At 39.7% G+C, this 12,914-nt stretch overlaps 1 protein-coding gene and 1 long non-coding RNA gene across 2 annotated transcripts; both read right to left on the bottom strand.

The window, feature by feature from the left end:
- Nucleotides 1-3,260: 3,260 nt before the first annotated feature.
- LOC128483795 (uncharacterized) lies at nt 3,261-4,007 on the bottom strand. The gene is made up of 2 exons (XR_008351103.1): nt 3,762-4,007; nt 3,261-3,452 (listed from the first exon to the last, which is right to left on the bottom strand). It is a non-coding gene; the product is annotated as an uncharacterized LOC128483795 (long non-coding RNA).
- Nucleotides 4,008-4,686: 679 nt separating this feature from the next.
- STX11 (syntaxin 11) lies at nt 4,687-12,223 on the bottom strand. The gene is made up of 3 exons (XM_053460087.1): nt 12,066-12,223; nt 7,424-7,582; nt 4,687-5,892 (listed from the first exon to the last, which is right to left on the bottom strand). Exon 3 carries the CDS (start codon nt 5,885-5,887, stop codon nt 5,027-5,029), a length of 861 nt encoding a protein of 286 aa, XP_053316062.1. The 5' UTR covers nt 5,888-5,892; nt 7,424-7,582; nt 12,066-12,223; the 3' UTR covers nt 4,687-5,026.
- Nucleotides 12,224-12,914: the final 691 nt, after the last annotated feature.

The following is a 12,914-nucleotide window of genomic DNA, read 5'->3' on the forward strand; positions in this document are numbered from 1 at the left end:
GCCTTTACCACTTCTGATGTCAGGTTGTTCCGTTCATCTACCACCCTGCTGCCGATATATATTATTAGTCCCTGCTTCCGATATATATTAATATTAGCCCCTGCAGCCAATATATATTAAAAACCCCTTAAGGACAATGGGTGGTCCCTAAACCCATTAAAAAACAATGCATTTGAGCCCGTACATGTACGGGCTTTGTCATTAAGGGGTTAATATTAGACCCTGCTGCCAATATATATAAATATTAAACCCTGCTGCCAATATATAAATAAATATTAGCCCCTGCTGCCAAAACATATATAAATATTAGACCCTGTTGCCAATATATTTTATAGTGAAAGAATTGGACCCTACCCAAGCATTTCCTTGGGCCCTGCTCAACGCTCCCTTGCATGCAATCACTCCCTCTGCTACCACACCAAAAAAAATATATTTGCCACACTGACTGCAGATCAGAAGACAGTGTCCTTCTGACTGTACCGTGACATTGAGAGGTCTTCTACCCTGTAATCATTCCCAGAGTCCCTTTGTCCCCTCATTCACTAAGCTATACCGCTCTTTTACTTACACCCTGTAGTTCAGGCATAGATCAAATAAACAACACATGGAAACAGCACTCCAGGTATTGATCAACTGAATAAGACATACAAATCCTATATTTGCAGGTAAACATAAATAATGTATGGAAACATAGCAGATACAGATCAACAGAATAACACAAAACCCAGCTTTGCAGGTATATATCAATTGGAAATTACATATAAACTCTGCATTAAAGGTATAGATACACCCCCCCTAAATTACAAGTAACAATTACAGATCACAGGTCGCACACCCCAAAGCCAACCCTGGCGTCGACATTGCCCACATGGAACCTGACCAGCACCCAAATTACACACACATAGGACGTTCCATCTTTGTCGCCAAACAGCCCAGCATGAGTCAACATTGTCCCCAAACAGCTGGAGATCTTTGTCCCATAAACACGCTACCTGTGCCATCTTTGTCCCCAGTGCTTAAACACCCTGCTTATACCATCTTTGCTTTTTTGACAAATCAATAATACATCTATGATTCAGAGTCACTCGCTAATTCACATTCACACAATCATTTATTCTTTCACACAGATTATTTACACATATTCATTAATGCATCCACACATTAATCCATTAATTCTCTCTCTCATTCTGACTCTTTATTTCAATATTCTTGCCTATCTACCCCCTCTCCCCCTGCCGACGCCACTGCTTCTGGGCCCTCTGGAACACACGCTCATTGTACAACAAATTTACTGCTGTTCATCAACTTTTTATTTCTCATCCCCACTAACCTCCTTGTCCTCACTTAAACATGACCGCTATCCTCTAACACTGCCTCTCCTGTTGCTCTCTCTTCTATGGTGGCCTACACTTTAGCCATACCCCTAGACCTGGAGGCTGACAGTCAGGGGATGTTGAAATCCTTCTGTCTCCCCCCACAGAAACTTCAAGTTTTTGCTGCCTTTTCCCTCCCCCCTCTCCCTTTTTTTTATTCTTCACTGTCTATTCTCTCCAGTTGCCATGTGTATTACTGTGATTTACCTGCTTGTAGCCTTACTTTCCAATTCTTCGATCATAATGCTGCATGGCTCTCTCACTTTCTCCCCTCCACCATTCCTACACTAATCTTGGGGAACAACCCATCCTCCTCTGCTGCTGCTAAATAATTTATGCACCATCTCCTTTTGGTCAGTCACAATGGACCACCAGCCCTACACACTGTGATGTCCACCATGTTGTGTCGGTGTTCTCCCACCTTTATATGATCTCTCAGTTCTCTAACACTTTCTTCTCACTTCTAACCATACCTTGCCACACCTTCTGTGGCAATTCACAGACCCATCACCTCTACCGATGAGTGTCTGTGGAGGAAATCACATTTACCTGTGGACTTTGCACATTACAATCTTGTGCTCATTTCCTACACCTCTGCTCTCCATCTCTCCAAACCTATTTTGTCTTGTTAATCTCCTCCCTCTCCCACAACCCGGTGCAGTTTTCTACTCCACCTAAGATTTAAAACTTAAATTAGACAATATCAGGGATAACATCTTCCTCCATGGTGCTTATTATATCTTACCTCAACTCCTCTCTTTACCACAAGCCACCCTCTGCTGCTTTGGTACTGTCGACTTTAGCGAGGTGTTTGATGTCCTCTCGCCTTCCCACCTCACCACCTACCCACTCGTCCGCGATCCCTCACATCTCTTGCCGTTGCTTTCTGTCTTACTTACACCAAACCTAACCCATTTCTTTAACCTTTCTTTCCATAAATGTATTCCTCTTGCAAACATACAATAATCTATCCTATTTAGAAGAAAACCTTCTCTTGAGCTCACAGCTCCAACAAACTGTCATGCAGTTTCCCTCTGGCCTCTTGCTGCTAAAACAAACATTCAGTACTCCCTGCTAATACTCTTGAGCCTCTCCACAACCTTTGACACTGCTGACCATTCCCTACATGCACATGGCATCCGCTACATCGCTCTCTCCTGGCTTACTCAAACCTCCCTGACTGGATCTTTAGTCTTTCCTTCACTGGAACTTGTTCCTCTCCCCTGCCCTTGCTATAATCAACTCATCCTCACCTAAGCCACCCTCTTCTACTGTCTTCCCTTCACCCTCAAAAAGATTGTAAGCTCACAAGAGAAGGGTCCTCTTCTCCTTCTGTTCCAATATGTTTAATATCTGTTAGTGATACTTAAATTGTCTTATTTACTTCCACTGTACCCTATTGTAACAGCACTATAGAATCGTCTGGCACTATAAAATGCATTTAATGTAAATCCACCATACACCTCTAGGGTATCTTAGGTCCCTGTTTTGTGGATTTAATGATTATTCACCCCCCTTTGTCTAGTTTGTGATTTTTCTTTATAAGCTTATGTGGTCTTTGTACGGATTTGAGAGAACTTTAGGACAGGAAATCGATTAGATAATGACTGCTCTACAATATGCAGTTTCTCAACCGATTACATCATCGATTAAGGTCAACCAACAAGAAGCTAAAAGGTAGTTTCAATACACATTTAGTTTTTGGTAAACTGCTGCAGCGACGGTTAACTCTAATTTAATTTCTGCCTAGGTCGTTGTAAAATACAAAATACATAGCATATTCTTCCTAATTTAGAAGCACACAGACACATATTTATCAATTTCAAAGAACAGAAATAAATCCAGAAAGAAATATAAAACCGCACATAAAATGGAGAACACGAGGAGTAAAGTTCAAAGAATTTTATTTTATACATACAAAAACCAGTATAAACAGGCCATATTCGCACGGATTAACAGAAGAGAGGAACATTCTCTTCATTAGAAACAATCGAGAGCTCCAATCAATTCACTACAAAGTTCATGGAATACTGGTTATATTTCATTGCCAACTTTAAAATTGAGTCTTGATATAAAGTCCTGTAAAAATAAATAAAAAAAAGGGGGACAGAATTAAAAAATGACTTTTTTTTTTCTTTTTAATAAAATGTCAATTTCAAATTTTCACTATTACAATTTACCAAATTAAACTTTTAGGATTGTGAATGCAATGTCTTTAAGAGGAATTTAAAAACTAACAGGATTTTTGCCCACTTAATATAGGAACTAGGCACCTTATCCATTTTTTTTGGAATTCAGAAATCCAAATTAAACATATTCTTGTCTACCATCAACGTTTATGCAAGGAACCGACTAGAGCAGGTAGAACACAGAGAGGAGGAGGTTTACCAGTTGTTCAGACTGCTTGGTATAAGAGTGATAATCTGGCATCCCCAAATCCTTGTGTGTCTTCTGGAAATTGTCTATATTTTTTTTTTCAAAGTACTACTGAGTCTTTAAACAAACTCCAACGTATGACATACTGAGTGAAACATGTACATGTACATAACAAATGTGAATAAGTGTGTAAATGGTTACACATTTATAAATTATTAGATACAAAGTATAAATACAAAAAACATCTGTTACAACTATAAAAAAAACAAAAAAAAAAAAAAAAAAATAGTATTATACATTTAACCAAAACCCATGGAAATACAAAAAGATATATAAAAGTGTAGAAGGCAGCAAATGCATCAGAGCTATGCAAAGGACGAAGAACACTCTGCTTTACACCAGTTGGGGTCACTTTCATTAAAGCTCACCCAATATCTGGCGAGAGAGCATCACTGCAGTTTGATTGAGCAAGGTAGCCGTGACTTCAAAATAAATTGCTGCTGGGATCCAGTATTTTAAGTATATTATTTGATAACTTTCTGGCTCCTTACAAAGATTTTTCAGGTGGCTCCTGTTCACATACTGACAACTGAACATTAAATAAATAGTACTGACACTTAAATGTAATAGGAGTAGTAGTTCTTCCCAACGTTAAGGCATATCTCACTTTCTAACCCAACAGCAATCATTTGGATGGCACACCAACACAATTGACAAATACAAACAAACAATATCCCTACTAACTTCAGAAACCTTTGATCCAGGTAAATCATAGTTTCTTGAAGATATGAAGGTGCTTCAATATGAATTTGTTTGTTGGTAAAAAGTCATATTGATGCGAATTATAACATCAAAGTAATGCACAAATTAATTACACACAATGGAACAAGGTGGGATTTTTCCAGAACAAGGAGATGCAAAACTGGTACTGAACTGCCGTGCTCAAATCTCTTGCAAGTAAACTAATGTGTGTCGCAATAAATCCATCAACTTCCAAGTAGAATACCTGTAGAAGCACCACATGTTGCTCATCCCTTTTAAGTAAATTATAATGATTTGATTAGTCATCAGCAGTCTTTAGGCTAGAAATGCAATCAATCAACATTCTTAGAAATGTATTCTGCTCAGCTCCAAACTTCAATGGACTTTAAATATTTTTTTTATTCAATGCAGTCCCTCGAACCCACTTGGAAAATGTGGATTCATATCTACTAAAATTGTACAAAACCAATGCCACTAAACCTTTTTATTTGAAGATATGTCCTTCCAGAGAAGCTTCATTTGACGCATGGAAAGCAACAGCAGAAAAAACGCCGGCAAGGATTTTTCCTCTTGTATTCCACTGCTTGCTTAACCTGGGCCTTTGCTGCCCCAACATAATGTTTAACATTTTCCATGTTTAACTCCACGACATTCAAAGTTTCAGCCTGTTCTTCTACCAGTATGGCCATCTGAAAGAAGAGCTCACGGACTTCCTTAATACGGGTTTCCAGCTTCAGCAGCTCCTTGTGTCTGGTTTCGATTTCATTCAAGGCTGAACGAGCAACTTTAACATCCGAGAGCAAGTTTTCAGAGAAGACATCCCATTTCCCTTGCTCAATCATGTCTTCTATCTGGTTTCCTGAAACATCTTTGCCCATGATCTCCAGTTGACGCTGAATGCGGATCTTACAGTTTTCTCGTTGAACCATCTCAGCTTCATTGTATTCCAACATGGCTTGCTGAAAGGCACGTGTCAGGGCCATGTACTGAGCTTTAGAAACCCGTGCAATAACAGAGCTCTCTCCAAACTTGCTACTTGCATCCTCACTAATATTTTTCAGATTTTGGAGTTTTCTGTGGATTCCTTCTCCTCTTAGTTTAATATCTTTGGCAATGCTATTGGAATCTCTCTTTATGCTGCTAAGGCGTCGCATTGAAGTAAGAAATCGTGTGGTCTGCTTTCCTAAACGTTTAACATCGATCTTCAGCAGGTGATTTTCTGTCTTGATGAACTGAATGTCTTTGTACAAGACATCTAAAGAATTATCAGTCTCAAACAAAGTAGGCTCTTGTGAGGACAGGTCTTCCTCAGCAGACTGCACATACTGATCATGAAGCTTTGCATATTCAAGAAGTTCTGCAAGTCGGTCTTTCATGATAACTGTGAAAACAAAATAATACTATGTAATACAACAGTGTAGAGATAAAACACAAAGCCAAAGAGAAGACAGTTTGCATTAAAACACACATTACCTTAACACTACAATGAAGCACAACATTCTTCACCTTTGCCTGGAATACATCAACCTCATGTATGTCTGAGGTCACACTATATGTATAATATTAGTTCCATGTATTTAATCAGTGCCATTAACCTATGCAGCCACTGGGTGTAGCAAGGTAAACAAACACTAACTGACAATGGGGAATACAAGGAACAGACGAAGTAAGTAAAAGAGCTAATGCAATGAGAAGATAGGAGAACCATGTCAACATCAACGTATAATTAGTGTGTGTTCTAAGCAAGATGTAGAGTTCTTTGGAGACTGGAGTTTCAATGTTTTGATTGATTACTGAAATGGTGGGGGCTGGAGATCATGTGGAAGCGAGTTTCAGAGTTATGGGGTAACAAGAATCGAGTATTTTAAGTAATAAAACATGGAAAAGGCAGAAGAACAACCTCAGACCAAAGAAGAGCAAACACATGCAGGGGAGTATTTTATAAAAAACAAAACAAACCCATGACAATGAACTGCAACCAAAAGCCATTGTCATGTTTGTCTTTACCTTCCCAAAAATATTTTAATAGATTAACCACTTTATGAACATTATGATGCATTTGAAGACATGAAGTTGCTGCATGTGCAGATATGGTAAATAGAAAAAAATTGTCACGTCTTTTCTCCATTAAAAAAGTAGACCCAGGAGTACTGACTGACACATTTAAAACATATCCATAATATATTTTGAATAAATCATATGTAAATGCCATGTTAAGGTATCTGACTTTGGCCAGATTACATGGCGTTAAAATGTAATTCATATTTTGGTATAGGAAAAAAATATATAATTAGTCAGCTAGAGTAGTACAACAACTTTGTAACCTGCTGCCAGTGTTGCAATATTTAATTATAAAATACAGCTTGGGGTTTATGCACTTGGCTGGAAACTAAATTACTCAATAGCATTTTTGGATTCCCATAATTTAGAGAAGCAATAATACTGCTTTTTATTATTTCACGGCCACATTTCGCGGCAGGGGGCTGCCACCGTAGGCCTAGCCCACAATATCTGGCTATAATCCAAGGAACAGCAACAAAAACTGACCCTTTAACAATGTTTTTCCTACAAATGCTAACAAACCCGGTTTCCACAGACATTGCAAATTAACCCCCCACTCAATAGCTACCCCCTTCCAGTGGGGTTCAGAGATGAACCCACTAGCACCCAGTCACGCAATTTGCAACAAGCGGTAGTTGACCAAAACATATATCAGATGGTAATTTCCCCTGTATATTAAAACACGCAGGGGAACCACGCTTTTACAGTTAATGATGTGAGGGTTTTTTTCTTAGTTACAGTACTGTCATTTCACTCACACTATTAGTGCTATTCTCAGCTTCACTTCCTTTTTCACAAAAGCCACAAGTTACAGATCGGTCAAAATTAAACCATCCAGAGGGTGAACTTACTTTGAAAAACCCAGGAACGGGAGCCTTTTAGTCTTCTTGAGATACGTTGAAAGCAACTTTGGAGTAGAAACCTTATGGAAGCTGCTCAACACACATCAGAATCTGTACATATTCTGTGGACTGGACAAAACCAGCAAAACAATAAAGAAAGTCTTCACCCTGTAGAAATTGAGAAAGAGATAAGGTTTGTTTCTCAGCAGTTGCACAGAGGCTACAAAAAAAAATAAGCGGAAACTGTTGGAACACAAAAATACGGTCAAACCCTTTCTATGCCATCAGAGAGGACATCAGATCACGAGGTTCACTCCTCCAGCACAAAAACTTGAGGGGCAACTACCCACTATACATCTATTTAGACATGACACCTACCCAAACATTGAATGCGTATAATTATTGCGGGGTCCCTTTATGTTTCGGTTGTGTCCCCTTGCAAATGCATGCAGGGTATTTAGCAGACTTCCCCGTAGCATTTGCCCCTTTTGGCCGAACGTCTCCTTGCGGTAAAAATATTTTTCAATTCAACCATAAAACACTGTGCTATATACAGTAATGGAGGTTAGCGGTGACAAAAACCTGGTTTATCTCATATTGTTTTATTTAACTTCCATTATCGGCAGACCTAGAGGCTGCCATTGTTCTCAGTCATGTGATTTCTTGCGTGACACAGAGCTGATTTTACTTATTAGGCAGAGTGTCCAGCTAGATCATTAAAACTGAGCCATTCTATTGTCTCTTAGTTTGGGCAAAAATATGATATATACACAAATGGCTAATATGCATCTACTTGAAAACATTTTTTATTAAAAAAATATGAAAAAACCCCAATATACTAGCATCAGATGCAAAATGGTGGGAGCTCCCCTTTAACTGGTTTGTAAACCTTGTTGCAGTGTATGCGCTCTAGTTTGTGGCGGTCTCATTAACACAAGACTTCTGTCTCATTAATGTGCTCATTCTGTCATTGCTGTGCTCCTGACAGGTTTCAGCGACCATACTGCCATTTTCAAGGTGAGCCTTACTTACAAAATGGCGGATAGTCGCCGATACCGGTTGGGAGCTCAGCAGTGTTTTTGTAATTGCTGTTCCAGAAATTAGGAACCGAGCCTTTAAAGGGGGTCAAAGAAACAGATCAAACCCGTAGAGAGGATTCTGGTGGATACATTAGAATTATCAAAAAGGTAAAATACAAGGCGTCATTAACATGCATATGATGGGTGGAGTGTACCTTTAACATCTTAACGTCAAAGCTGGACAGAAAAAGTAAAAAGGTGGTGAAAAAGGCAATACGTAATAGGATGGTTAAACAAAAACAAGAGCTGAAATGTCATTGTCTAAAGCATTAAAACAGGTATATTTTTGCTTTCAATTGAGAACTATATATAGCGGCTGGGAAAAAAAACAAAAAAAACACAACCGACTTGGCCAGCTGGGGACTTGTAAAGCTTTGTACATACCGTACGTTTTACTCTCCAGCTAATGGAAAGTAGTCCAAGCCTGCTCCTCCACAATGTATGTTTATCCAACTACCCCCAAAGGAGAAACACATCTAGTTATTAAAATATGTAATAAATAACGCACGTGACAGCTTGGAAGTCCCTTTAAGTTTACGCGGTGGCACTCTTGTAAATGCATGGGCATTCTGCAGACTCCCAATATGGGTTACCCCTTTGCCCGTCCCACAGCAGCCAACATATATCCTGCCATGTTATATGCTTACTGCCGGTCAGCTTCAATCAACCAATCGGTGGCAAGAATTCTCACACCACAGAGGCGGTGGGATACTGCAGCTCTGCAGCTGCAACTTTACCCCAAGTTTGTTTAGGCGGCTCCCTGAGTTACTGGAGTGCCTTGCTAAAAAATATAACCTTTTGCCTTGCCGTAAACTTCACAACCAGCAATGTTACCAAGGATAAATGAAGTGAAATTACTAGACACAGGAAATAGTGTAACCTATTTCACAATTACTTACAGGGAAGTTGCCAATGAAAGCAGAACTGCCTCACGGTTCTTCTTTAACGGAGAGTTTAGTCTTACTTTGCTTATACTTAAAATACCTAGTAACACTAGCCAGACTACGAACAGGGTCCCCACCATAGGCGACTACTTTATCTCCACCGCTACTTACAAACAGGAGCCATCAGAACACCTAACGCATGCTTGAGACAGTATGACAGAAATCATATTCTTTGTGGTTTTTCCCATTTAGTTTGAATGATTTACTTCAGTATTAACTGCTGCGGGTTAGACTTCTACATAATTATCTTGGTTTAGGCTTTCAAGACTTCTAAGTGCTCTTCTTCAGAGGGAAGTAAAACCCTGTGAGGTCCTGCAAGCTTGTGGGACATTGCTTTCTATGTTCATCCGATTAAAGCCATTGCATTCAACTAATATCCTCATATATAGGATCCCAATGAAGTTAGAATGACACTCCACATGCCCCCCATCTATAATGGCTACCAGCCCCTGTCACACTCTTAACTCATTCTATGCAGGGCATTAGCAAAATGGGCGAGAAACAGCTGAACAGGAGCAAAGTATGGTTTAGGAATGAGCAGGACTAACAATTAATCCCAGTTTTAACGCCTCTGGGACCCCAAAATACGGCATAGATATTACCCAGATTTATGGAAAATCTAGCCCTGTCTTAACAAATTACTCATATGACAAGTGAAAATATGATACGTTTAGCAGTAATTCTTTTGTCTTACTCTGGAAATGATCATTCTCATCATTCTGATATCAGCAAACACCCAACCAATTGCGCAAGAATGCTGCTTAGTCATATATGGTCCGTAACATAACAAGCACACACATGTGAGTCTGCAGAGGCAGGGAGCAGCCTCAAATAACAAAAAGAGACCTGTATGCACACTGTCGTGTCTTTGTTTTACCACGAACGCCCCCAAAGTAATATCCAGACAAGAGTATGCCGTCTAACATTAAAGTCCGGGTCAGCGTTATCTTTTTATTAAGAGTTTTCACCAAGTCATTAACACAAATTCTGATAAATGTTGCTAAAGTGGTAATTCCTCCAATGCAAAATTACAAAACTAGCTATTAATGCATTTGCCAAAATTAACCATTGTTTTGGACAGTTGTCGACACGTCTGGGATACCAGGTTTAGTTATGTCTAAAGGGCCAATCACACCCGCTTCTTCCAAAGATCAGCAAACCGCGTCGGTCCAACATTGAGCCCTGACGCAAATCTGTCTACGAGGGTTAGGCAAGCATTCCAGGTCAAAGAAAGGAAGGGGCCCAAGAGGCTCTGCAGAGCGTTTCTCGTCTAAATAAATCGGCAGGGGATATAGAGGCTAGGAGGACTTCATTATTTTGGGGAAAAAGGAAGAGGGGAAGTAAACAGCCTTCTTTGGAAAAACATCTTCAACATAAATATGGATTCACATCGGTGACACTGATATCAACGCTTTGTTTAGAAAGGGCCACAGGTACCCTTGAGTTTGGTATCTGAAGCCCCCCATCTTCGCTGTTCTGCAATACGAGGAGACCAGTAATCCAAAAAAAAAATACAGCTAGATCTTCAATGTTTATTAACTGTGACGGCAAAAAACTGCACTAAACGAAAATTAATTTTCTAGAACAATTACCAGTCCATTTATTTCTAGGGGCTTCGTGACATTTCCTTTAAGCATATGATAAAAGTGAGTCACAATCAGTAGGCAACATATATGTTTTATTTGCATAATTTCCAAGCGTGGCAGGAGATTTATGGTAAGTCACATGCTTTCATCCGATGTGCTAGGTCGGCGGTACGATTGGGTTTAAAATTTGGAAAAGGTACAATGCTTCAGATATTACAGGTATCATGTGCCCACAATATTCTCCGGAGTTTATTACAGAAAAAAATAAAATACTAGTTCAGTAACTCCAAAAAGGCAAACCATCAAAAGCCTTCAAATCCATATGCAACACAAAACTTCAGGAAGCAGTTCAGCCTGTCGTTCCAAGAGGTTCTGCAGCAGCTACCAATATTATTGCACTAACTGCTCAGACCACCAACTGCCCTTGGATTTGAACAAGCGAACATGTACGCATATGTTTCAGAAAGTGGAGTACGTTATTGAGGCTTATTCACTTAAAGGACAGCTGACAGGAGAACTGTGTTTCAGTGCCTTGACTTCAATATACATAATGCAGGTCCAACCCAAATTCTGCTGCAGAATAAACTTGGCTGGCCCTGTATAATGTATACTTAAATCAGTGAGAAGTATCTACCCACTAGATTATGGATTACACAGGGCCAGCTCTGCCCTTCTTAATGAATATTAAAGTGAGAGAGTTAAAACATAACCAAGTTACTAAACAGCACACACACATTATCTATATATACATATTAGAGATTTCTTGTTGCCCTTCTGGATTTTAAAGTCAATATTGCCTGATTTCTGCTTATGGCAGATAAACCCTTGGGGGGGCAAAGCTGTAAATACAACACCTAAAAAGGGTTAACACAAAAACAGCCTACCCAGCAATGCAAATGACCCTAGGGAGAGTAGATGAGCAACCTGAAATGAAGCACCTGGGACTTCTCTGTGATAATAAGCCTTCAAATTCACAAATTCATCCGTTGAATGCCTCGCACCTCGAAGCTATCCAGTGCAATGCTGTGCAGGGGACGCTTACCCGGTGTGATGCACAGATCAGCTTCTATGACCTCATACCGTATCTCGCGCTCCGTTCAGCTGATGCAACATGGCCCTGGCTGACTGTTTCCCATCTTCATATAGCACAATATTTATGTCCCCTTTTGCTAAGCAGAGCCTTCCTCTTTCTAAGCTCAGCAAATAGTGGGGAGGTTTAGGAGTTCCCCAGGCAGGTGGGAGGCAGTGAAGATCAGAAGAGGAAGTGTAGGGTGAAGCTGCAACCATGTGAGTAAGCAGGAGGAGTAACTTACACCAGGGCTGCCTCCTGACACTTCATCAGATCATCAGCTTCACCCTAAACTTTATCTCATCTTCAGATACAAATGAGCAATAAATAGCCTGAAGAATCAATGTAATAAGCTGAGTTATGATTGTTTATAAATCAATACTACTCACACCATTCAAATGTACAAATATTTTGAAAAGGACAACAAACAATAAAAGCAAACAGGCTTTGTTTATAGCCCCCTCTAGTGGGAGAAGGGTGGCTCTGCTTCTAGAGGTCCGTGTCCTGGGCTAACCTCCAACCCTGATCAATACTGCAGTGCATCCACAATAGGATTCACATAGGATCTTTCTTCGGATATGAAGTGATATGAATAAGATATACACAGTGTCGAAGGACTAATTATATTTTTACAATAAAGAAAAGATTCGTACCAAACGCGCTATAGAGCAGACAAAGTATTTCCCTAGGACTACTGGATTAGAAATAGGAAGCTCTTAAACGCTGCCCTCACTTTTTATAGAAAATCGAAATTACTTAAGAGAAGACACTTGTTGCTTAATTGAGTACCTGCTAGATATAACGCAACCTCCCTGCTATATT

This window comes from Spea bombifrons, chromosome 3 (genome assembly GCF_027358695.1).
Source record: "Spea bombifrons isolate aSpeBom1 chromosome 3, aSpeBom1.2.pri, whole genome shotgun sequence".
NCBI lineage: Eukaryota > Metazoa > Chordata > Amphibia > Anura > Pelobatidae > Spea > Spea bombifrons.